At 50.6% G+C, this 23,800-nt stretch overlaps 1 protein-coding gene across 4 annotated transcripts in view; it reads left to right on the top strand.

Moving 5' to 3' along the window:
* Window positions 1-23,800, top strand: part of SIM2 (SIM bHLH transcription factor 2) — a 53,114-nt gene that overhangs the window by 17,652 nt on the left and 11,662 nt on the right. For all 4 annotated transcript variants that reach the window (XM_086411198.1, XM_086411032.1, XM_086411121.1 and 1 more), the window contains exons 4-7: window positions 1,474-1,582; window positions 5,242-5,327; window positions 8,841-9,040; window positions 15,822-15,928. In XM_086411198.1, the coding sequence (XP_086267324.1) occupies window positions 1,474-1,582; window positions 5,242-5,327; window positions 8,841-9,040; window positions 15,822-15,928 (502 nt within the window). The remainder of the gene's footprint in view (window positions 1-1,473; window positions 1,583-5,241; window positions 5,328-8,840; window positions 9,041-15,821; window positions 15,929-23,800) is intronic.

The following is a 23,800-nucleotide window of genomic DNA, read 5'->3' as shown; positions in this document are numbered from 1 at the left end:
CGCCCTCTCCCCTGGGGGCAGGGCCAAGAAGGTTCCTCAGACCCACCTAAGGTTCCGTGCCACCCAAAGGCAGTTAGTTCCTCACCTCTCTGCATCTTCCCGCACTGGGCTGTGGGGCTCCCACTGGCTGTAGAAGTACCACCACCGCCCCAGGGGCCCTGACTGATAGATACCAGGTGCGTTGATTCGCTAACCTGGCCTGCACTGTCGATCTCTGAAAGAGGATCCACCACCACTGCTCCAAAAGGTGGTAGCTTTTGGAACATTCTATACTACGGCCCATCTTCCGATGGGAGAGCGGGCCCAGGTCCTGAGGATCTCTGTCATCCCCTAACGTGACACTTGTGTTCGGGAGAACAATCCAGAAGTTCTCAAGGTTAGGATCTGTGAGTCATCTACAGGGACCTCTGTGGAAAGACAGTGACTATGGTACTCTCCTGGGGAGGCCCATGCCTAAATGCAAAAAGCCGAGTCTGATCCAGCAGGGACATGGCCTCCAGGCCTGCGTGGGCTCCTCCCTGGGGTGTGTCTGGAAGTAGGTGGTGTGTGAATATCAGGGGAGCAGCCCTCAGGTCACGTGGCTCACTGGAGTGGTCCACCCCCTCCCAGAGGTCACTCAGCCAACCAGCAGCACCCACAAGTGGGAACCATGGGGTTAACACAGTGATCCTGGACCAGACGCATTTCTGGCCATGTGAAGGAGGCCTGGCGGTGGTCCCAGGGGAAGGACCCTGTTGGGGAGAGTTGTCCTTAATCAAAGGGAGCCCCCAGGTTTCTCCTCTCAGCCCCTGAGGTCAGGAGCTGTCTGCTCTGGGCGTCTCCTGGCTACCTATTCCCGAGGGCAGCAGGTCAAGGATGCGCGTGGCTCCGGTCTGATTTTTCTTTTTTTTTTTTCCAAGATTTATTTATTTATTTTACTTATTTTATTTATTTCTGGTTGTGCTGGGTCTTCATTGCTATGTGCAGGCTTCTTGCTGCAGTAGCTTCTCTTCCTGTGGAGAACAGGCTCCAGAGCACCCGCTCGGTAGTCGTGGGCTTAGTTGCTCTGAGGCATGTGGGATCTTCCCAGACCAGGGATCAAAGCTGTGTCCCCCGCTTTGGCAAACAGTTTCTTAACCTCTGGAGCACCAGGGAAGCCCCTTCAGTCTGATTTAAGGTACCTCCCGTGTGAAGGATGCTGCCCAGACTGGGAGGGTCCCTCGATCCATGGTGCACCTTTTCCATCCTTCATTCTACTTCCTCCTGCTTGGGACTCTCCTGGCCCTTTTGGGAGACAGTTGAGTGCTGACTGAAAAAAGGCAAACGTTTCTGTCGGGGTCGGGGGTGGGGAGGGCGTGGGTTGTAAGCTGAGAACAAGGTCCTGCTTCCCCCTGGAGGGTGCACACCTGTGATACAACTTCACCTCCTCCCTCCCCACCTCCCCAAAGTCCTAGAGAAGATTCCTGACCCTTCCCCCTTTCCTTTCCATGGCAGGTGGAGCTCACAGGCAACAGCATTTATGAGTATATCCATCCTTCGGACCATGATGAGATGACTGCTGTCCTGGCAGCCCACCAGCCTCTTCACCATCATTTGCTCCAAGGTATTTCCTTCGGACGAAAAGAAACCAGAATGAACTCCAGACGATGCTCTTTGTTATGACCTAAGGGCTCTGTTTCCCACACTGCCCATCCAGGGTCCCTCCAGCAAACATGCAGTGTCCACGGAATAGGGGTTTGCTCTTATGCCTCTGTCCTTTAAAGCAATACTGCTGATCTCCTTTCATGTGCTGGAGACTGTGAGAGGTGCAGAGCAGGAGACAGAGAAAAGTGGTCCAAACCTTCCCCCCTAAGGTGCTCCTGGTTTAGAAAGCCAACAACCCAGGTCTAGATCTGGGCTTCTTAACCACAGGGTCTGAGGATAAAACTAGGGGAGACCATGAAATTGCATGAGATAAGTACATCTATTCCCTATTTAGTTGAGATCTAGCGTTTCCTTTGCCTGTAGACTGTAGACAGCAAGCCATCTTACTATCACTAATACCTGTGGCTTTGACTACAACAGAAATCATAGGTATTTTCACTTCATGTTATAGTTGTTGCAGGTATTTAAACATATTGGTTATGCTCACCACTGCTTTGAAATTGCAGGAGTTGTGATTCTGTTGCAGGATCTTGTTATTTTATGTGTTAATAAAGTAGCACATTTATAGCCCACTGTGATAAGCACCCTTAGACTAGATGTGGCATGGCTGTTCCATGGACAATGTGGAACCAGTCTTCACACAAAAGACTCCTTAATTTACAACTGCTACACATGCTAGGAAGACACAGAAAGACTTAATACAAGGGCCCTGGCCTTGTAATTCCTTCCCATGGTCTAATGAGATCAACCAGTATGCTGACCAATATGTCACTTGTCTGCTTTGGGCTATGGAATTCCAACTCGGCCAAAATTCCACAGTGAGATAAAATGCCAAAGAAGAAGTGTCAAATGTGATGAGAATGGGGTAGCCAGCTACAGGGGGAAAGAAAATGGATTCCATTCTTACTGCTTCTTCCTGGGATGGGTCCTTCTAAGGCTAGGAGAGAACACAGACCAGCACTCTCAGTTTTAAAACCGCTTGCAGATCCAGCTCTGCGGCCCTCCTGTTTTAGCCCCAGAAATAGTCACCATGAGTCCACCAAGCATGGACACTGGTAAGCTGGTTTCTGAGATGAGATGGGGCCTTAATTGTAGCTGTGACCTCTGGTGCTTAAGTCCTTGGAAATGGTCTGGCTGCATAAATGAACAGGAATACGACTCTAAAGAAGTAATTTCTAACAAAATGAGAGCTAGAAGAGCACGCTGCTGCTGAATCTAGTGCTTTCCCTGTGCGGTTGTTTAAAGTTGGACAATGACCACTGGAATCTTAAGAGAATCCCTCAGAACGTTATGTTGTGTGTGTTTGTTTTAATTGAAGTATAGGGGCTCACAATGTTAAGTTTCAGGTGACAGCAAAGTGATAACGCTTTTATATATATTCTTTGTCAGATTCTTTTTCACAACAGGCTTTTACAAGATATTGGATGTGTTATTGTTTTAAAAATTACAGTGAGTTGATTGCAGGGGAGTGGGCTTTCCGCTATTAGCTCTGGTTTCATTTTACCTTCCATGCCTTTAAAAAGTGTTTGGACAATGACAGTAAATGAGAGTTGGGATTATGGCGAGACACATCCAGTTTCCCCGTGGGGTTCACGTCTGAGGTGAGCCAACAACACAGTAGGAGGGGGTCTGGGAGAGGTGGGGTCTGTGTGGGACTCATTTCCACAGCCAATCGAGTGTTCAGGCTTTGAGGTTCACAAGCGGTTAGTTTTCTCCCCGATTTCTCATCTTCAGAGTTATTTTTGGGGGTCTGAACTGACCTCATTGTTTTATGGTAATGGTGTGAGACGTGGGGCTCTCCCCCAAACTGTATAATTTCCGGGGGTGATGTTTTTTAGACCTGAGCATGGAAACGTGACAGACTGGCCGCCATGTTAAAGGGAAGCTCCCCGGCCCCAGCCTGGGTGGAGGAATTATGGGTAAACGTGAAAGCCCCACCCACTGGGGGAGTCGGGGCCTCTGAGGCGACTGGGAGGGGCACAAGGCATTCCATTCCCCGTGGTGACCTTTCTTTAAAAATTAATTTATTAACCACCACCAAATGGCTGTTTATTTAGAGTGGACTGACCTCGCTCTCACCCGGGGCGAGGACGCTCTACCGTCCGTGCCCAGAGAGCTGATGTCCGCTCAGTAAGGCGGAGGGTGTTTCCTCAGGTTGTTTAGTCACCTCAGTCGTATCCGACTGTGAGACCCCCATGGACTGTAGCCCGCCAGGCTCCTGCATCCATGGGATTTCCCAGGCAAGAATCCTAGAGTGGGTAGCCATTTCCTTCTCCAAGAGATCTTCCCAACACAGGGATTGAACTCAAGTCTCCTGCGTTGGCAGGTGGATTCTTTGCCACTGAGCCACATGGGAAGCCCGTTTTCTTGGGGGATGTCTGCATTTGTAATAGTAAGGTGGAGATTTGTGTGTGAGGGCTTGGAAGGGAATGAAGGAAAGGCTTGGGCAGCCAGAGAAGGAGTGGGTGGGGAGCGGGGTCCACCCAGTGCTGTAACTCAGGGAGAACGCTTTGATCAGGCCCAGTGGGTTCACTGGGCCGTGTGCCCAGTCCCATGTGGCTGGGCAGTCCTGGTGCCCATGGTCATGGGCACACTGGTGGGAGGCACCCTGGGGCTGGCTCCCTCTGCCAAAGAAAAGCCTGCACTTCTGAGTCCTGGTCAGATGCGGGAAGTCAGATGCTTCTAAGCTACCAGGCAGGCACAGCACCAGCCCGGGGCTGGCCAAGGCAATTCTCTGGGCACCAGGCCTCTCCATGGCTGCCACAGGGACCACAGGCAGGTTGAGCTGGGCAGGGTCCCTACACAGAGGTTCTCACCTTGGCCCCAGGCTGGTGTTTCCGAGGTTCTTGGGATGGCCATGTTTCCGGAGCACATGGAAGCCACACAGGGCCAGGCTAGTCTCCTCAACCCACTGGAGGCCTGATAGTGAAAGTGTTAGTCTCTCAGTCGTGTCCGACTGTTTACGACCCCATGGACTGTGTAACCTGCCAGGTTCCTCTGTCCATGGAATTCTCCAGGCAGGATCCCTTCTCCAAGGGATCCTCCCAACCCAGGGATTGAACCTGGTTCTCCCGCATTGCAGGTGGATTCTTTACCTTCTGAGCCACCAACCAGGGCCTCAGTTCAGTTCAGTCGCTCAGTTGTGTCCGACTCTTTGCGACCCCATGAGTCACAGCATGCCAGGCCTCCTTGTCTATCACCAACTCCCAGAGTTCACTTAGGCTCATGTCCATTGAGTCGGTGATGCCATCCAGCCATCTCATCCTCTGTCATCCCCTTTTCCTCCTGCCTCCAATCCCTCCCAGCATCAGAGTCTTTTCCAATGCGTCAACTCTTCGCATGAGGTGGCCAAAGTACTGGAGTTTCAGCTTTAGCATCATTCCTTCCAAAGAACATCCAGGACTGATCTCCATTAGAATGGACTGGTTGGATCTCCTTGCAGTCCAAGGGACTTTTCCTGGTCACCAGCAAAAGTGCTCTGGCTGGGGGTCTGGGCGGCCCTGAGCGGAGGACTCTAGATGCTGGATCCGGCCCTGAGGGTTTATTGAGAGCCTGGGGATGAAGTCAGGGAAAACATTGTGGGACAGTTTGCCAATCTAACCTCCTGCCTGCTTTCAGAGTATGAGATCGAGAGGTCATTCTTTCTTCGAATGAAGTGTGTCTTGGCGAAAAGAAACGCTGGCTTGACATGCAGTGGATACAAGGTACCCAGCCTCGGGGCTCACAGGTAGAGAGGGGGCGGTGGCGGGTCTTCACTGTGCTCTGTGTTTTGCTTCACATTCAGGAATATCTGCAGACAGGCAGGTGGGGGGACCTAAGCGTTCTATACCGCCTAATGTAGAACTTTCTAGGGACACCACTCGTAGCAAATGCGAAAGCTGGCATTTTACAAGGACATCCCAGGCAGGCTGGATTGCATTGTCTAAGACCAGGAATACATGGAGCTAAGGGTAATATTTGGCTTTGGCACCTGCAGGTTCTACTCTGCACACAGGGCAGTCCCTCTAGAGTAGCCACATCTAGACTTTGTCCTGCCGCAGAGAAAAGGATCCTAAGCCCATCACTCTGGAGCGAAAGGTGGACAGGAGCCTTTTTATTTTTTCAGGTTTTTCACTTTGTATCGGGGTGTAGCCAGTTAACAATGTTAAGATAGTTTCAGGTGAACCAGTGAATTGATTCAGCCATTCGTATACATGTATCCCTTTTCCCCCAGATTCCCCTCCCATCCAGGCTGCCACATGACGTTGAGCAGAATTCCCTGTGTTGTACAGTAGGACCTTATTGATTATCCATTTTAAATATGGCAGTATGTACATGTCATCCCAAACGCCCTAACTATCCCTTCAGAAAGGAGGGAAAAACTATCCCTTTTTGCAGGAGAATTTGTATAAAAGGAGGGAGGGGTGAAGTGAAAAGAGAGGGGATGGTTTTGTGCCTTTGTCCTCTCTTTCTGGAATACCCTTCTCCCTTCCTCTCCATCTCAGGGTCTGCCTTTCCCCAGCCTCTCCTCAGCCCCCTCCTTTGAGCCTCACTCCTAGCTCCTCCCTTTGACCTTCACCTCAAGCTTATTTCATAATCTGGGCAATGAGTTTCATATCTGCTGTCCCAGCACCCCAGCCTCAGAGATGGGAGCCTCCAGCACTGCCCTACACATAGTAGCTATTCTTCTGGAGACTTGGGTCCTGAGTTGTTTCTGACTCTTCTTACCCATCTGACTGGCTCATCTTAAGTAAAACCCATCACCCACCTTGTCCTCAATTTCCTCATCAGTAAAATGGGAGAATAGGTTTCATGGGTAAGGTTTGTTCCAGCTCCAAAGACTGAGTGCATTTGGGAATACTGGAGGAAAGTTTTTGAAAAGAGAATATTTTAGCTGCTCATCACTACTGTTAGGATGATCTTGAGCCTTTCAAGATTTTACTGACTGTAACTTACGTAAATGCTTCCAATATTGAGGTTTAAAGCTGTGCGCATGTTTCAGTTTGACATCTGCCACTCTACAAACACTTGCTTGTATACGGTTCTTGGCTAGATCAGATGTTAATAGAAGGGTTTCTCTATAGCCACTCTGAATTTTTGCTTATTGTTGTTGTTGTGCAGTCGCTCAGTCATGTCTGACTCTCTGTGACCCCATGGACTGCAGCACGCCAGGCTTCCCTGTCCTTCATTATCTCCCGAAGTTTGCTCAAACTCATGTCCATTGAGTTGGTGATGCCATCCGACCGTCTTCCTCTGTCACACCCTTCTCCTCCTGCCCTCTATCTTTCCAAGCATCAGAGTCTTTTCCAGTGACTTGACTGTTCGCATCAGGTGCCCAAAGTATTGGAACTTCAGCTTCAGTATCAGTCCTTCCAATGAATACTTGGTGTTGATTTCCTTTCGGATTGACTGGTTTGATCTCCTTGCTGTCCAAGGGACTCTCAAGAGTCTTCTCCAGCACCACAGTTCTGAAGCATCAATTCTTGGCACTCAACCTTCTTTATGATCCAACTCTCACATCCCTACATGTACGTGAACTTGAAGTCGTTCAGTCGTGTCCAACTCTTTGCAACCCCATGGACTGTAGCCTACCAGGCTCCTCTGTTCATGGGATTTTCCAGGCAATAGTACTGGAGTGGATTGCCATTTCCTTCTCCAAGGGATCTTCCCAACCCAGGGGTCGAACCTGGGTCTCCCACATTGTAGACAGACGCTTTACCATCTGAGCCACCAGGGAAGTCCCTACATGACTACTGGAAAAACTATAGCTTTGACTATATGGACCTTTGTCAGCAAAGTGGTGTCTCTGGTTTTTAATATGCTGCCTAGGTTTATCATAGCTTTTCTTCCAAGAAACAACCATCTTTTTTTGCTTATTACCAGTAGATAAAATCTTAAATTATAAATAAGGTAAATAGGGACTTCCTTGATGGTCCGGTAGTTAAGAATCCATCTTCCAGGACAGGAGATGCAGGTTTGATTCCTGGTCAGGAAACTAAGATCTCACACACTGTGGGGCAACTAAACCGACATTCCACAACTAAGACCCAGCACAGCCAAATAAATAAATATTTCCAAAAAATAAATAAGGTACAATTTAAAATGAGGACTTTTTGCACTGAAAGAATTCTTCATTTACTGGAGTGATATAGTTTGTCAAATGATATCAATGTCAAGTTAACAGTTGCCAAGTTCATCCTCATCAGGGGGTGATAAGCATAAGAATCATTACTGAAATAAACATTATGGAACAAAAAGTTCAGTTCAGTTGCTAAGTTATGTCCAACTCTTTGCAACCCCATGGACTACAGTATACCAGGCTTCCCTGTCTATCACCAACTCCCAGAGCTTGCTCAAACTCATGTCCATCAAGTCAGTGATGCCATCCAACCATCTGGTTCTCTGTCATCCCCTTCTCCTCCCGCCTTCAGTCTTTCCCAGAATCAGGATCTTTTCTGATGAGTCAGTTCTCATCAGGTGGTCAAAGTATTGGAACTTCAGCTTCAGCATCAGTCCTTCCAATAATATTCAGGACTGATTTCCTTTAGTATGGACTGGTTGGATCTCCTTGCAGTCCAAGGGACTCCCAAGAGTCTTCTCCAACACCACAGTTCAAAAGCATCAATTCTTTGGCGCTTAGCTTTCTTTATAGTCCAACTCTCACATCCAGACATAACTATTGGAGAAACCATAGCTTCCCAAAATGTCTTTGTGTGCCATCTAATTGCAACTTGGCCCTGAGTTAAAGTGAAAGTGCTAGACACTCAGTCGTGTCTGACTCTGCAACTCCATGGACTGTAGTCTGCCAGGCTCCTCTGTTCATGGACTTCTCCAGGTGAGAATACTGGAGTGAGTTGCCATTTCCTTCTCCAGGAGATCTTCCTGACCCGGGGATCAAACCTGGGTCTTCTGCATTGCAGGTGGATTCTTTACCATCTGAGCCACAGGGGAAGCCTGTTAATTATGCCTAAATCCATTTTGCAGTACATTAGAATCCCCTCTTGTGGAGTTACCTAAGCATAGTCAATTACATAAGACAAACCTTATATTTAATTATGATATTACCTCCTAAGAAAGAAGCAGAGTTCATTTCTTCCAAGCAGTGAATCAGGCATCTGTCAGCATGTTGGCCACGGGGCTCAGTAGAGGCTGGGCTCGGGGATATTCCAGCTCATTCCAGAAGGCAAGCAGGCCCAGAGTCAGAAAGGTATGAGGCTGACCCTGCCTCTCTTTCCCAGGTCATCCATTGCAGCGGCTACCTGAAGATCAGGCAGTATATGCTGGACATGTCCCTGTACGACTCGTGCTACCAGATCGTGGGGCTGGTGGCTGTGGGCCAGTCGCTGCCGCCCAGCGCCATCACCGAGATCAAGCTGCACAGCAACATGTTCATGTTCAGGGCCAGCCTCGACCTGAAGCTGATATTCTTGGATTCCAGGTGAGTCTGGCACCTGCTGCAGCAAAGTTCCGGAAGATTCTGATGGTGGAAACCGGACCCTGGAAGCTACACTATTAAACCAAAATGTAACAAGCAGGAAGCCATACTCAGAATGCGAATTAGAAAGAGATTTAGTGAAAAGAAGTCAAGAATTGAAAGAATTAGTATCAGCCTTAATATTCAGGAGTGACTGGCTTCTCCAGCTTATAGGTACTTGTTTTTTTGTTTATATTTTCATTATCTCACTGGAGTTTGAACTGGAAGTACGTGTTGTAGGCAACAGCCTTTTCTGCAGGCCCGCAATGTCAGGATTCTGCCTCATATCTCCATCAAGTTGGTAGAACATTAAAACAAACAGAAAGTTTCCACTCTGAGTGGTGTGTGTTGCGGGAGGCCTTTCAGCGCCAGCTGGCGGGAAGCCAGGCTCTGACGGTCACCACAGGACGGGGCAGCAGGCAGAGAGGTGGCCTTCGCCTGGGGAAGAGCTGTGGGCTCAGCTCCACAGGCAGCTTTCGGGGCCTGGGCTGGGAGGCCATCTCCAGTGGATGGGGAGGGGGCACTGCAGCCCCCAGACTGTTTGCCACTGGGCAAAGCCCAGCGATTTGAGAATCTCTTCTCAGAGAGAGGAGGGAAGGTGGACGGGGCAGAGGCACTGACCTGTTGTCTTGCTCGGCCTGGGGGAGCCTGCTGGCAGGGGGAGGCCTGAGGGGGACACTCCCTGGGCTTCCATTTTCTTCATTCACTCGGCTGCCCACGGGGGTGTTAAGGAAAGATGAAACTAGATGGTAGATGGGAAGTGTTTGTAAAAGGAAAAAAATCTGATATACCTGCAAGGTGAGTCATCTTGCTTCCTGGCCTTTTAGATACCTCGGCTGTACAGACAGGAACAAGTGGTCAGAGACCCCACTCCTGACTTTTGGTGTGTGTAGCTGAGCTTTCTTGGAGAAAAATTAATATATATGTATATACACTTATGGCACTAGTGTATATATGCACATATGGTAATAGTGGTGAAGATCCTGCCTGCCATGCAGGAGACATAAGAGATATGGGTTCGATCCCTGGATCAGGAAGATCCCCTGGAGGAGGGCATGGCAACCCACTGTAGTATTCTTATCTGGAGAATCCCATGGACAGAGGAGCCTGGCAGGTGACAGTCCATAGGGTTGCAGAGTCAGACCCAACTGAAGTGACTTAGCAAGCAGGCATGCACATATATGTTATAAATACACATATGTATAGCACATTTTCCCTGTATGTCTTGAAGCTAGGATTTATTGATTTTTTTCCACTTCTTTTTTTAAAAGATTTGTTAAAATTTACAGCAGTTGTAGTGCATGGGCTTAGTAGCCCTGAGACGTGTGGGATCTTCCCAAACCAGGGATCGAACCCATGTCCCCTGCATTGGCAGGCAGATTCTTAACCACTGGACCACCAGGGAAGTCTTTTTTCCACTTTTAAAACATTGCAGTAAAGTATACATAACATAAACTTGATCATTTTACCCATTCATGGAATAAAAGTAAACTTACTTGGCTAAGGATGGGAGATGAAGACATTAATTAGTTTAGTTACTCGTAAATGCATCTCAGAACCACTCGGAGGTAGAGGCATGGCAAGGCATGGCCTTACAAAGTCGTCATCATGCTCCCAGAAACTCTAAGCCAAAGAGGAAACATAACTCCTTGGGGGAAGGATGCCGGCCCGATGCTGCCCGGGGATGTTTCCCTGCAGTAAAGATGGGAGCACCTGCAGGGGAGGAGCCAGGCATGGGGTAGACAGCACTACCCACAGTGACAGAGCAGCTCTCTCTAGACTTAGGAACCACTTCTAAAAGGGACTTCCTTCCCTGGAGGTCCGGTGATTAAGATTGCATGCTCCCAATGCAGGGGGTGTGGATTCGATTCCTAATTAGAAAACTAATATCCCCGCATTCTGCAAAACATAGCCAAAAAGACCAAAAAAAAGTGGACTGCAAGAAAATCCACTGGCTGTGTTTATTATTGTAGAAATTTGGGAGAATATGACAGGTTTCTCCTTTGTTTTGTCTCCCACTTTTTCTTCAGCCATCCTGGGGAAAGCCTCTGAAGCTCAGTGAATTCTCTAGAAGAGGAAAGAGGGGTGTTTCCCCAGAGGAGAGAGTTCGGGCCTTCTCGAGCTGTTCCATCCACACAGCTCTGACACGGGAGGGACAAGGGGAAGGCTTTATGGAAGAGGGTGTGCGACCTTAGCTCAGAGGCCAGCTTCCTCCCGAAGGGACCTCAGATGCGAGTTTTCCTCTGCTTTGGGGTGTGAGGGCCAGGCCCCTGAGTGGGTTGAAAGCAAGGGGGTCATGCCAAGGAAGACTTCCTGTCTCTATAGGAAGCTCTTCTTGCCAAGTACAAGGAAACGTCTAGCAAAGCCTTGAGGTGCTTCTGAACCCCAGCCACCCAGGAGGTCCTTAAGATGGTCTGAAATTTGCCGGGAAATTCTTCACACTCTGGCCTTCAGGTGGTTGTAGCAGTTGAAAGGCCACTGGGCCGGGAGACAGAGGAGCCGGCCCAGTGCTGGGTGGGCAGCAGAATGGCCTGGTGGTGTGACGTCAGTTCCTACATCCAAACCCCAGAAGCCACAGAGAGGGGTTGGCCTGAAGCCCAGTAGCTCTAAAGTCACAAGGGCCAGGGTGGTGGGCCTGTTGGAGGGGGCCCAGCCGCCCCCCACCCACCCACCCAGCATAATCCCAGAGAAAACTGAACTCGACAAAACCTGAAATTCGGTTCATAGGGGTTTTGTGGTATTTCACTTTGAAACTGTAGCTGGTGCTTTTGCTAAGGATGGGTGAACCCGACAATGTTTGGGTTTGGCAAATCCCCCTGACAGGTCTTCAGACACTAGAGGGTTGGAAAAAACCAAGAAGGCATGCTGCCAAAGCCTTCCCTTCCCTTTAATTTTTTAAAGCCAGTGTGTACTTTGATGAGAAACTTAATACATGTGTTTCTGATTCATTTACACGTTCGGGACCGTTGTTCTGAAACTTTACGTCTAACGGGTCTGGGAAGCCTCTTTCATCCCCACACGGTAGAGATGCCTGGTTTTCTTCTTGGGTGGGGGGGAGCCAGACGTCTCAATTTTCCTGCCACACAGAGGCAGACTCCGGTGGGGCCTGAAGTTCTAGGTGGCCCTCGGACAGGTCCCCCGGGCCCTGAGAGGCTCTGGCCTGTGCAAATTCCCTTTCTACCCACCTCGAGCCCCATCTCCTTCCTGCCCTGGAGGAACACCATGGAAATGTGCACACCAAATAGTGAATGATTCCAGGGAAATACGAGGCTCCCAGAGATTTACGACCCGAAGCCCATGCAGAGCTCAACAGAAAGGGGAGCGGGTTAGGGAATGAAAGTGAGGTCAAATTTCCCCATTTAATTTACAACTAGCGTTTCAGATCCGGGCCAGCAGGGCCCCCAGTCCGTGCCACCCTCAGTCCCCACTTACTTCTCCCCGTGGCCTCACTGCCCTTGGAATCTCCTCTCGTCCCCTTCTTTCATCTGTTCTTGAATATCTGTCACCAAGATGTTGGGGCCACCTCCTCCTGGGACGTGGTTCCCAACACAGTTGCCCAAGGCCTGGGAGTCAATATCACAGCCACATGCAGTTCTTACCTGCGAGTGGAGCGATGCATGTGCTAGTGATGATGCCATCGTGGGAGCTGGGAACTACTCTTCTTCAAAGAGCTAAAGTGGGAAATCAGTATGCTTGAGGCTGAATGAAAATAGGAACAAAGTAGGGGCGTATAAGCACCAGGAGAGTGTTTTCATGTCCACGGTGAGCTTAAGGCTTGCTTTCAGTCACAACAGTTTGGGATATTGTTTTACTATTTCTGGGGGCTCTAAGACAGTCCTCCATTGATAAAGAGGCCTCAGTGTCTCCATTATTCCCCATAGCTCATCCATCGGAATCACCCCATCATAGCATTATCACCCTGGAACCAGCTGTGCCAGTTAACTGTCCAGTGTGGACGGGAGGGTTACAGGTTTGCACATGCAATAGGCGAGATGTGAAATCAACCCAAGTGTCCATCATTAGGTGAAAGGATAAACAAAATGTAGTGTCTACATAAAGTAGAATGTTACACAACCATTAAAAGGAATGACATTCTGATAGATGCTATGGCAGGAATGAACCGTGAAAGCATGTTAAGTGAAAAAGAAGCCAGAAGCAAAAGGTCAAATATTATATCCCTCCTCTTAGATGAAATTTCTAGAGTAGACAAATACAGAGATAGAAAGTAGAAGAGAAATTGCCAGGGACTTGGGGAGGGGAAGGGGGGAATCGTTGTTTAATGGATACAGTTTCTGTTCTGGGTGGTGAAAAGTTCTGGAAGTGGAAGTGGTGATGGTCATTGTGAATTGTACCCTTTAATATGGTTAAAATGGTAAATTTTATGTTGTGCATATTTTAACTACAAGGATTTTTAAAGGATTCACAGTAATTTTTAAAACGTTCTCTTTCCCAAAAGCCCTAGCGAGAGGACATTTTCTCACCTTGGCAGCTTCTCCTGATATTAGTAACAAGTTCACTCTTTTTTAAAAAATATATATATATATTTATTTATTAATGTATTTATCCATTTGGCTGCACCAGGTCTTAGTTGTGGCACGTGGGATCTAGTTCCCTGACCCCGGATGGAACCCAGGCCCCTTGCATTTGGGAGTGCAGTGGTTAGCCACTGGACCATGAGGGAAGTACCAACAAGTTCACTGTTAAACATCCTCTGATAAGCTTTACTCTGAAAATGGATACAGTCTTCAGTTCAGTTCAGTCGCTCAGTCGTGTCCGACTCTTTGCGACCCCATGAATCACAGCACACCAGGCCTCCCTGTCCATCACCAACTCCCAGAGTTCACTCAAACTCATGTCCATCGAGTCAGTGATGCCATCCAGCCATCTCATCCTCTGTCGTCCCCTTCTCCTCCTGCCCCCAATCCCTCCCAGCATCAGACTCTTTTCCAATGAGTCAACACTTCGCATGAGGTGGCCAAAGTACTGGAGTTTCAGCTTTAGCATCATTCCTTCCAAAGAAATCCCAGGGCTGATCTCCTTCAGAATGGACTGGTTGGATCTCCTTGCAGTCCAAGGGACTCTCAAGAGTCTTCTCCAACACCACACTTCAAAAGCATCAATTCTTCGGCACTCAGCCTTCTTCACAGTCCAACTCTCACATCCATACATGACCACAGGAAAAACCATAGCCTTGACTAGACGAACCTTTGTTGGCAAAGTAATGTCTCTGCTTTCAATATGCTATCTAGGTTGGTCATAACTTTTCTTCCAAGGAGTAAGCGTCTTTTAATTTCATGGCTGCAGTCACCATCTGCAGTGATTTTGGAGCCCAGAAAAATAAAGTCTGACACTGTTTCCACTGTTTCTGCTTCTATTTGCCATGAAGTGATGGGACCAGATGCCATGATCTTCGTTTTCCGAATGTTGAGCTTTAAGCCAACTTTTTCACTCTCCACTTTCACTTTCATCAAGAGGCTCTTTAGTTCCTCTTCTCTTTCTGCCATAAGGGTGGTGTCATCTGCATATCTGAGGTTATTGATATTTCTCCCAGCAATCTTGATTCCAGCTTGTGCTTCTTCCAGCCCAGCGTTTCTCATGATGTACTCTGCATATAAGTTAAATAAGCAGGGTGACAATATGCAGCCTTGACGTACTCCTTTTCCTATTTGGAACCAGTCTGTTGTTCCATGTCCAGTTCTAACTGTTGCTTCCTAACCTGCATATAGGTTTCTCAAGAGGCAGGTCAGGTGGTCTGGTATTCCCATATCTTTCAGAATTTTCCACAGTTTGTTGTGATCCACACAAAGGCTTTGGCATAGTCAGTAAAGCAGAAATAGATGTTTTTCTGGAATTCTCTTGCTTTTTCGATGATCCAGCGGATGTTGGCAATTTGATCTCTGGTTCCTCTGCCTTTTCTAAAACCAGCTTGAACATCTGGAAGTTCACAGTTCACGTATTGCTGAAGCCTGGCTTGGAGAATTCTGATCATTACTTTGCTAGCATGTGAGATGAGTGCAATTGTGCAGTAGTTTGAGCATTCTTTGGCATTGCCTTTCTTTGGGATTAGAATGAAAACTGACCTTTTCCAGTCCTGTGGCCACTACTGAGTTTTGATACAGTTTTAAGTCATTCCAAATCTTTTTTTTTTTTTTTTAGCACCTCCTGCAGTTGCTTGCTTAAGACTGTTATTGAAACTCTTAAATATCCCACAGATTTCAGAAAATAACTCCTTTTTTACAATTTTATTTATTTTTATTTTTGTCTGCTCTGGGTCTTTGTTGCTGCATGGGCTTTTCTCTCGTTGTGGAAGTGGGAGCTGGTCTTCATTGTGGTGCACAGGCTTGGGCTCCAGGCATGCAGGCTTCAGTCCTTGCGGCTCTCAAACTCTAGTGCACAGGCTTAGTTTCTCAGAGACATGTGGGACCTTCCCACATGGGACCAGGGATTGAACCCATGTCTCCTACCTTGGCAGGCAGATTCCTATCCACTGAGCCACCAGCAAAGCCCCCAAACCTTCTTCTAACTAGTAGTTTCAGAAGGACATTCCTGCTCATGAAGAGTGTGGCGTCCTGCAGCAGGCTGGAGTTCATAGACTTCCTTCTTGTAAAAAAGATCATACTTAGTTTCCAACATCAACAACTTCACCAAGCCGTTTCAAATGATTGGTTGGCAAAACCGACATTAGTGTAAATGAAAGGCAATCTCAGGGCTGTATAACTCACCGGCAGCTGCCGTCCTCCCCTAGGGTGACGGAGCTGACCGGGTACGAGCCTCAGGACCTGATTGAGAAGACCCTGTACCATCACGTGCACGGCTGTGACGTCTTCCATCTCCGCTATGCGCATCACCTCCGTGAGTACCACGTCACCCTGGCCGGGAGCCCTGGCAGCTGGGAAGGGGCGCCACACAGTGGGGACGGTACCCGGGCAGCCAGGAGGGGGCGCCACAGAGTCCGGACGGTGCCCTGGTTTGCTGCAGTGACTCCCCATCCCGTACACACGGATCTGAGGCCTCAGATCTGTCTCTGGGCAGCCCTGGATTTCAGCACAGCCCCTTGTCAGCTCTCAAACATCTAAGGAATCCCTGGCAGGTGTGGGATGGCTGCTGGAGTATGGATGTGGAACTTCAATTGCTCTGGATGGCCATCTGGATGCCAGTTATGGATAACAACCAAAGCAGAAGAACTGATCATTTACAGGGAACTTACTACCATCCAGCTCTAGTTTAAGGGATTAAATACGTTACCAAGCCAGTGAGGGAGGTTCTTATGTGCGTGATCCTCCTTTTACTGTTGAGAACATTGAGGTTCAGAGAGGTTGCCCATGGTCACACAGCAAAGAGGGGGCAGAGCTGGGTGCTGAATCCAGCGAATTTGGTCTCCAATGGCTGGGAAGCTCAGGGAGACCACAGGTTCCTAGGATGGGAGAAATTCATATGGAAAGAGAAAATAAACAGTACTCCATTTGCAAGGCGGTTTGGGGACCATACAATGGGAGGGTGGGGGCGCTATTCACTTAAATGTCTAGACAAGTATCGCTTTCTTTTCTAGAATCTAAATTGAGGCAGCAGATAACTGGGAAGGAGTAGAATACCTTATCCCCCCAGTGTCTAACCCTGCCACGCTGATGGCCAGTTCAGAGGTGCTTGTTCGTGGGGGTGAAGAGGGCTGGGGAAGCCAGAGATGCTGTGACACGGCCCCAATGGCACATCCTGCTTCTTGCTGTGTGAGGAGGACTGAGAGGTGTCAGAGGACAGGTTGCTGGGGTGGGCCGGAGGTGGACGGTGGGTCTAGGGGCTGCCTGGCCATTTGGTGACAACTGGGACCTGGTCAGCCCGGCAGATGCTAGGGTGTCGCTGTTCTTTTGTCCTGAGTCACTCAGGGCAGAGACGCGTGACGACCGGGACATTGGCTGGGCAGACCCGTCGCTTCTTCCTGTTCCTCGTTAAGTCACGTGGAAAGAACTCTACCTGCTCAGAGACACGGAACTGTGAGCAGGCTTTTCTTTATTTTAGTACAAATGGCCAATCATGCTCTCGTATAAACACCCCTGACTTTCTTATAGCCCGGCTTGGTAGGAAGCAGCTGCCTAATATTGGGATGGGTTTTTAGGTCGGAGTCACTGATTCAGGAGCCAGATGGCTTCCTTGTGCAAACAGGGTGGGAAGTGTCCATTACAGAATGAGATCTTTGAGGGCCTGTACGGGCAGGCAGTAGAGGGGAGCAGTGGGGAGTATGTGCTCTGGAGCAAGGAGAGTGGACTGGGACGTGGAAGACAGTGTGCACCACGGAGCAGTCTAGAAGGGAGGACAGCTGGGGGCAGGGGACCAAAGGGGAGCGTTCACACCTCCACACCGCCCCACTGACCATTGTCGGGATATCCGAGGGGAAGCCCCAGCCCTGGGGTTCCCAGCCCCATCTCCCTGAGACAGGAGGGCTTGGGAGCCTCTCTCTGCAGCATAGGAGTTAACAGTAAATCCTTGAATTACATGGAGGGAGAGTTGTTCCCCAAAGAGTGGAAGCAAGTTGGGAAATCTGACCTGGAAATGCAGAGAGAGGAAGCTAACAGAATTAAAAGTCTTTGTTTTAAATACCATTTTTTAATATCTCTCACACTGCCTAGCTAACAGAGGGGAGCAGGGGATTTTTCAGGCAGAATAAATTCAACTCGGGCTTTGGAAACTGGCCATGGTGGTGGCCAGTAGGAGGCTCCCAGGTTCCCCAATGTGGACCGAATGCGTTTCACCTATCGAACCTGAGGGCCATTGGGCCAGGTGGGCCGGGTGGGCCAGGAGGTGGAGAGGCCTGTGGGTGGGACTGGCCCCCCCTGGGCCTGTTGGGCACTCTGGTCTTCAGTGGTTCTAACCACTCGATGGGTCTCCAGCATGTCCACCAGGAGCCCCTGGTCTTCGCCAGCTCATGTGACTTCCCAGAACCGGAAGAGGGTGTGTTTGTGAGGTCTCCTGCAATTCACGTGATGAGTTCACCTTCCTTCATTTGGAATGGGGATTTCCAGACCTTGCGGTTATCAAAGGGACCCTGAGAGGGAAGGTGCACCCAGGCATCTCAGAGACACGCAGAAAAGGTGGAGGGTTTACATACCAGAGGGAGAACGGCTTTCTTTCCCAAAAGAGCTGTAGAATTGGTCAATCAAAGACGGAGAACAGCGGTATTGACAGTGATTGCTGTGTGACTCCGACCTTCACTGTGGCCGAGAAGCCTCTGCAGAGGCAGGAGGCCCAGAGCAGGGGGCAGCGGGCCCCGGGGTGGACGGGTGTGGCCTCAGATCCAACCCGGCTCCCCTCCACCAGCTTCCCTGCACCCCATATCAGTGTGTGAGCAAAGTGGCAGCCCAGGCTCCTACCCACACATGGGGCAAAGGTGGGTCTCAGCCTTGGCTCCAGCCTTGGGACCCACCCCCCTCCAGACGCCCCCTCCCAGCAGCCAAGACACCACCCTGAAGGTCACTGACCCTCAGAGCTGGAGCTTTGGATGAGGAAAGCGATGATGGTCCTCAACCGGGGCAGGTGTTTGGAGGCAGGTCTTCGTAGAGCTCGGGCGATGCTGAACGTGTGGTCCCCGAGGCCTCGCTCTCTTTCCTGGGCTTCCTGTTCCCACCTCTCCACCCCCAGGAAGGCTTGGCATTGCCTTACCTTCCTTAAACTCCAGAAGCTGAGTTAGGTCCAAGGGCAGCAGGTTATCTAGACGGTCGCCGAAGCAGGGTAGTAAGTGGGAAGGACCTGCGGAAGGGAGGGAGCCCCTGAGGGAGGCAGCATGTCAGCCGGCGTTGCTGACGGGCCCTCCATGCCCCAGGGACCCTAAGCCGGGCAGGACCCCTGCCCCTGGTGGGTGCTGAGGGGAGAGGGGGTGCAGGTACTTACACCCCGGCAGGCATCAGCCAGGCACTCTTGGGATGTCGAGTCTGCCTGCTTATCTGTCCTCTGTCAGCACGGGCTCGGCCTAAGAAGGGCCAGGAGTGGGGGGTCTGGGAGGAGGGGAGGCGGGTCTGGGGAGTAGGGGGGACCACCAGGGAGGAAGAGGGGGGTCTCTGGGAGTTTCTGGTGTGTCGGCCCACGTGACGGTCCTCTCTCTACAGTGTCTGCTCAGCTTCCCCACTCCCTGGCCTCGTGGTCCTCTCTCCGCAAGCTGCCCTCGCTTCCTGTGCAGGCCAGTCTCCTCGCTCACTCTCTTTCTCTGTCGCTGTCTGTCTGTCTCTCTCTCTCTCTCGGGGGGACAGGCCCTTACCGCCCCAGGTCCCCGTCAGGTGGGGGAGTGTTCTCCACACACGAGCTCCCGAGGCCAGGCTGAGGTGCGCCACCCCTGGGCCCGGGCTCGGGGAGGTGCCCCTGGGCTGGGCTGGGCTCTTTCTGACGGCTTGCCCTCCTCTCGGCTCCCGCATGGACCGCATGAGTCAGCCCTGACAGAACTCCGCCGACTGGGCGAGGAGCCGCACAAGAGTGTTTTCTCACTGAGCTGGAGGCCAGAAGTCAAGGTCGGGGGTCACGGGGCTGGGTTCTGTCCTCTCTCCTTGGCGTGTGGATGCCCGGACGTTTTCTCCCTGTGTCCTCCTCCTGTGTCTGGGTCGCTTTCTCCTCTCTTCTTTCTGAGGACCTGGTCACATGGGGTCAGGCTCTCCCATGTGACTTCATGTTATCCGATCACCTCTTTAAAGGCCCTGTCTCCAGACAGTCATGTTTGTGATGCTGGGGTTGGGATGTCAACATGTGAACTTGTCAGTCAGGGGGACACAATTCAGCCCATGAAAAGGGCTTCTTTTCAGTGTCTCTGTGTCCTCGCCTGGGGGGTGGGCACAGTCCTGTTCCCACTGGACACCCTGGCTTGGGGAGGACAGGAGAGGAGACGGAGGAGGTGGGACGCGTCCCTTCACCAGGTGACATTTTGGTCGTGTCTCCGGCCGCTCTGGTGGCTCAGTGGCCCAGCCGACCTCCCGCCCTGCAGGGTCCCCACGAGTCCCCATGATGGCCCCTGGGGATGGGGCTTCGGGTCCTTCAGTCCAGCCACACCCAGAGCTGCCCTGGGGGCCGCCTGGGACCTGGGCGGCCACTTGGCTTTGGCTGCTTCTCCCCTAGCCGCCGTAGCTGAACGCGGCCACAGTGACCCTCTCGCTGGGCCCCTCAGGCCTCCAAGGCCCCTGGGGGAGCCGCTTCCTGTGAGATGCACGGACCTTCTGTCTTTGCAGTTCATGAGGTAATTTAGCTTGGGAAGAAAATTAACAGCTGTGGACACCCAGGACCAAAGGAGGTCACCCTCTGGTTCTCCCAGGTCAAGCTGTCTCCTCCATACTGCGATCCGAAACCGAGGAGCCAGGCGCAGGGCTCTGCTAGAGGCCTGATCGGACGTCATGAACGGAGGCTCTAGAGGACCGTGGTCAGCCATACGGTTTTCACACATTCTTCAAAATATTATCTTAACCGGGAGCAGGAGTCCACAGTCTGAAGAAAGCACAGCCCCTAAAGACAGAATCAACGCCTTCCAGAAACACAGCCTTGCGAGGAGTAGCAGGGCTGGCCAGCGTGGTTCTGGGGAGCTCGGCCTTCCAGAGGGCACGAGACAAGGGGGCAGGGCTGGCCCCAGCACCTCACGGCACTTCAGCCTGTGGTCAGTGGGGTCCTGGGCATTCCCAGCTGAGCTTTCCAAGGGAGACTGTGCCAGTGCTCCCCCCAGAACATTCTGTGAGGGGGTCCTCTAGGGCAGGGGTCCCCAACCTCTGTGATCTAATGCCTGATGATCTGAGGTGGAGCTGATGTAATAATAATAGAAATAAAGTGCACAGTAAATGTGATATACTTGAATCATCACGAAATCGTCTCCTCCACTCCGCCACAGTTTGTGGAAAAAATGTCTTCCACAAAACTGGTCCCTGATGCTCAAAGGTTGGGGACCGCTGTTCCAGGGGCTTCTCTGGGAAATGTCTTGGGCCCTCCCAGCTCGTTCCCCTCACCGCCTCCTGGTGGCTGAGGGGCAGTCCTGCAGCCCCATTACAGGGCCGTGGGGACAGGCTCCCCAGCTGGAGCTTGCCCCCTTGCTGCTTTCGTGAAGCATTTGGGGACTCTTTCTTGTATGTGGGGGGCTTGACCTGCAGGTCCTGGAGGTGGGCAGGGGGCAGCCTGGTGCACAGGTGGGGCAGGGATCAATACTGGTAGACCCGAAGGTGTGTGTCAAGGGACACTGAGCAGAGTTCTTGTGGACACAGTGTTTAGGACGAACCTAATGTCTGCATAGCTGTTCATCCAAAGTAGTGGAGAATCTCACCTACTTCCCTAGGGAGGCCCCTGTCCAGAGTGGGCCAAGCCCCAATGCCAAAGAGAACACAGGCTGTGTCCAACCATCAAAATATTTCAGTGTTCCGAAAAGGCTTTGAAGCCTTAACACGTGGAACATATTTCAAGCAACTGTCATAACAAAATTATAAAGTCTTTGACTGTGTGGATCACAACATATTGTGGAAAATTCTTCAAGAGATGGGAATACCAGACCACCTGGCCTGCCTCCTGCATACAGAGAAATCTGTATGCAGGTCAAGAAGCAACAGTTAGAACTGGACAAGGAACAACAGACTGGTTCCAAATCGGGAAAGGAATACGTCAAGGCTGTATAGCGTCACCCTGCTTATTTAATTTCTATGCAGAGTACATCATGAGAAACGCTGTGCTGGATGAAGCACAAGCTGGAATCAAAATTGCCAGGAGAAATATCATAACTTCAGATATGCAGATGACACCACCCTTATGGCAGAAAGCGAAGAACTAAAGAGCCTTTTGATGAAAGTGAAAGAGGAGAGTGAAAAAGTTGGCTTAAAGCTCAACATTCAGAAAACTAAGATCATGGCATCTGGTCCCATCACTTCATGGCAAATAGATGGGCAAACAATGGAAACAGTGACAGACTTTATTTTGGGGGGATCCAAAATCATTGCAGGTGATGACTGCAGCCATGAAACTAAAATATGCTTGCTCCTTGGAAGAAAAGCTATGATCAACCTAGACAGCATATTAAAAAGCAGAGACATTACTTTACCAACAAAGGTCCATCTAGTCAAGGCTATGGTTTTTCCAGTAGTCATGTGTGGATGTGACAGTTGGACTATAAAGAAAGCTGAGTGCCAAAGAATTGATGCTTTTGAACTGTGGTGTTGGAGAAGACTCTTGAGAGTGGCTTGGACTGCAAGGAGATCCAATTAGTCAATACTAAAGGAAATCAGTCCTGAATATTCATTGGAAGCTGAAACTCCAATATTTTGGCCACCTGGTGCGAAGAACTGACTCATTGGAAAAGACCCTGATGCTGGGAAAGATTGAAGGCAGGAGGAGAAGAGGATGACAGAGGATGAGATGGTTGGATAGCATCACTGACTTGATGGACATGAGTTTGAGCAAGCTGCGGGGGGTTGGTGATCCACAGGGAAGCCTGGCATACTGCAGTCCATGGGGTCGCAATGGGTTGGACACGACTGAGCGGCTGAACTGAGATAAGGCAACTGGTGTAGACCTGTGGAGAACACACTAAATGACACACAAGAGTCATAGACTCAAATGCGTACAGGGCCAGGCATGTAACATGAATGTATGAACGGGCTCAGGGAAAGAGAGTGGAGCTTATGGTCAACTGGAGAACACATGACCCACCCAAGGGTGTTCTGGTCGTAACGGCAACTCTGTGCCACCAACATAGCGTGTCTGTGGACACGTGTCCATGGGATGTCAGCTGGTCTTCAGATAGAAGATACACTTGAGGGCTTCCCTGGTGGCTCAGTGGTAAAGAATCCCATCCGCCAGTGTAGGAGACACAGGTTCGATCCCTGATCTGGGAAGATCCCTTAATTGCTGTGGAGCAGTGAAGGCTTCGTGCCACAACTTCTGCGCCTATCCTCTGGAGCTTGCAAGCCGTAACTGCTGAAGCCTTCGAGCTCTAGAACCCATGCTCTGCAACAAGAGAACCCGCTGCAGTGAGAGGCCTGCACGCCACCACCGGAGAGTAGCCACATGTAGAGAAAAGCCCGCACTGCCACAAAGATCCAGCGCGGCCAAAAAACACATAAATAAAACTGGTTTTACACTTAGAGGAGTACTCCAATTTCCAGTGAGGACTTTAGATTGATGATCCGGGGAGATTGGCTTCTGCTGCTGGCTTCTCTGGCCTCTGGACTGAAACGGACAACGGAGCTTAACTCACACACAGATCCCTTCCATATGCTGCCCTCCAAGCAGAGTCTGGAGGTTGAAGCAGCTCTGCCTTGCTGACGAAGGTGTGGGGAGCCCATGCCTTAACTGGGAGCCATGAGCCAGGAAACAGGAAGTAATCTAGAAAGCACAGTGCCGTCTACATGCCGCCCTGCCCCCGGGAGCAGTTTCGGGTGTTTATAGGTGTGACCCGATGGGTCTGTGGAGCCTGTCCTCTGTGCTGTCTCACTGTGCAGATGTTGCATGGTGTGGCCTTCTGGAAGTTCCTCCCGCCGCCCGCCCCCTGCCCCCTGAACTTTACAGATCTTCTTACCAACCAGACTGCCTCCAGCAGCAGGTGTAGAGCAGTGGGGTGTTGGGGGGCATGTGGGCACACCGAGACCCGCTCCCCTAAGGACCACGTGGCTTGTCCTCAGTCTTGCCATCTGCAGTCTCCCTGGGGCCCCATTGGCAGCAGAGACTGAGAGTCCAGAGGAACACGGGGACCGCACTTACATCTTCCCCACGGGGGTGGTTTAGTCTTCC

This window comes from Bos grunniens, chromosome 1, assembly GCF_055505025.1.
Source record: "Bos grunniens cultivar Pamir isolate PY7600 chromosome 1, Bosgru_T2T1.0, whole genome shotgun sequence".
Classification (NCBI taxonomy): domain Eukaryota; kingdom Metazoa; phylum Chordata; class Mammalia; order Artiodactyla; family Bovidae; genus Bos; species Bos grunniens.
The sequence above is the reverse complement of the archived record's forward strand: the minus strand, read 5'-3'. Positions and strand labels throughout refer to the sequence as shown.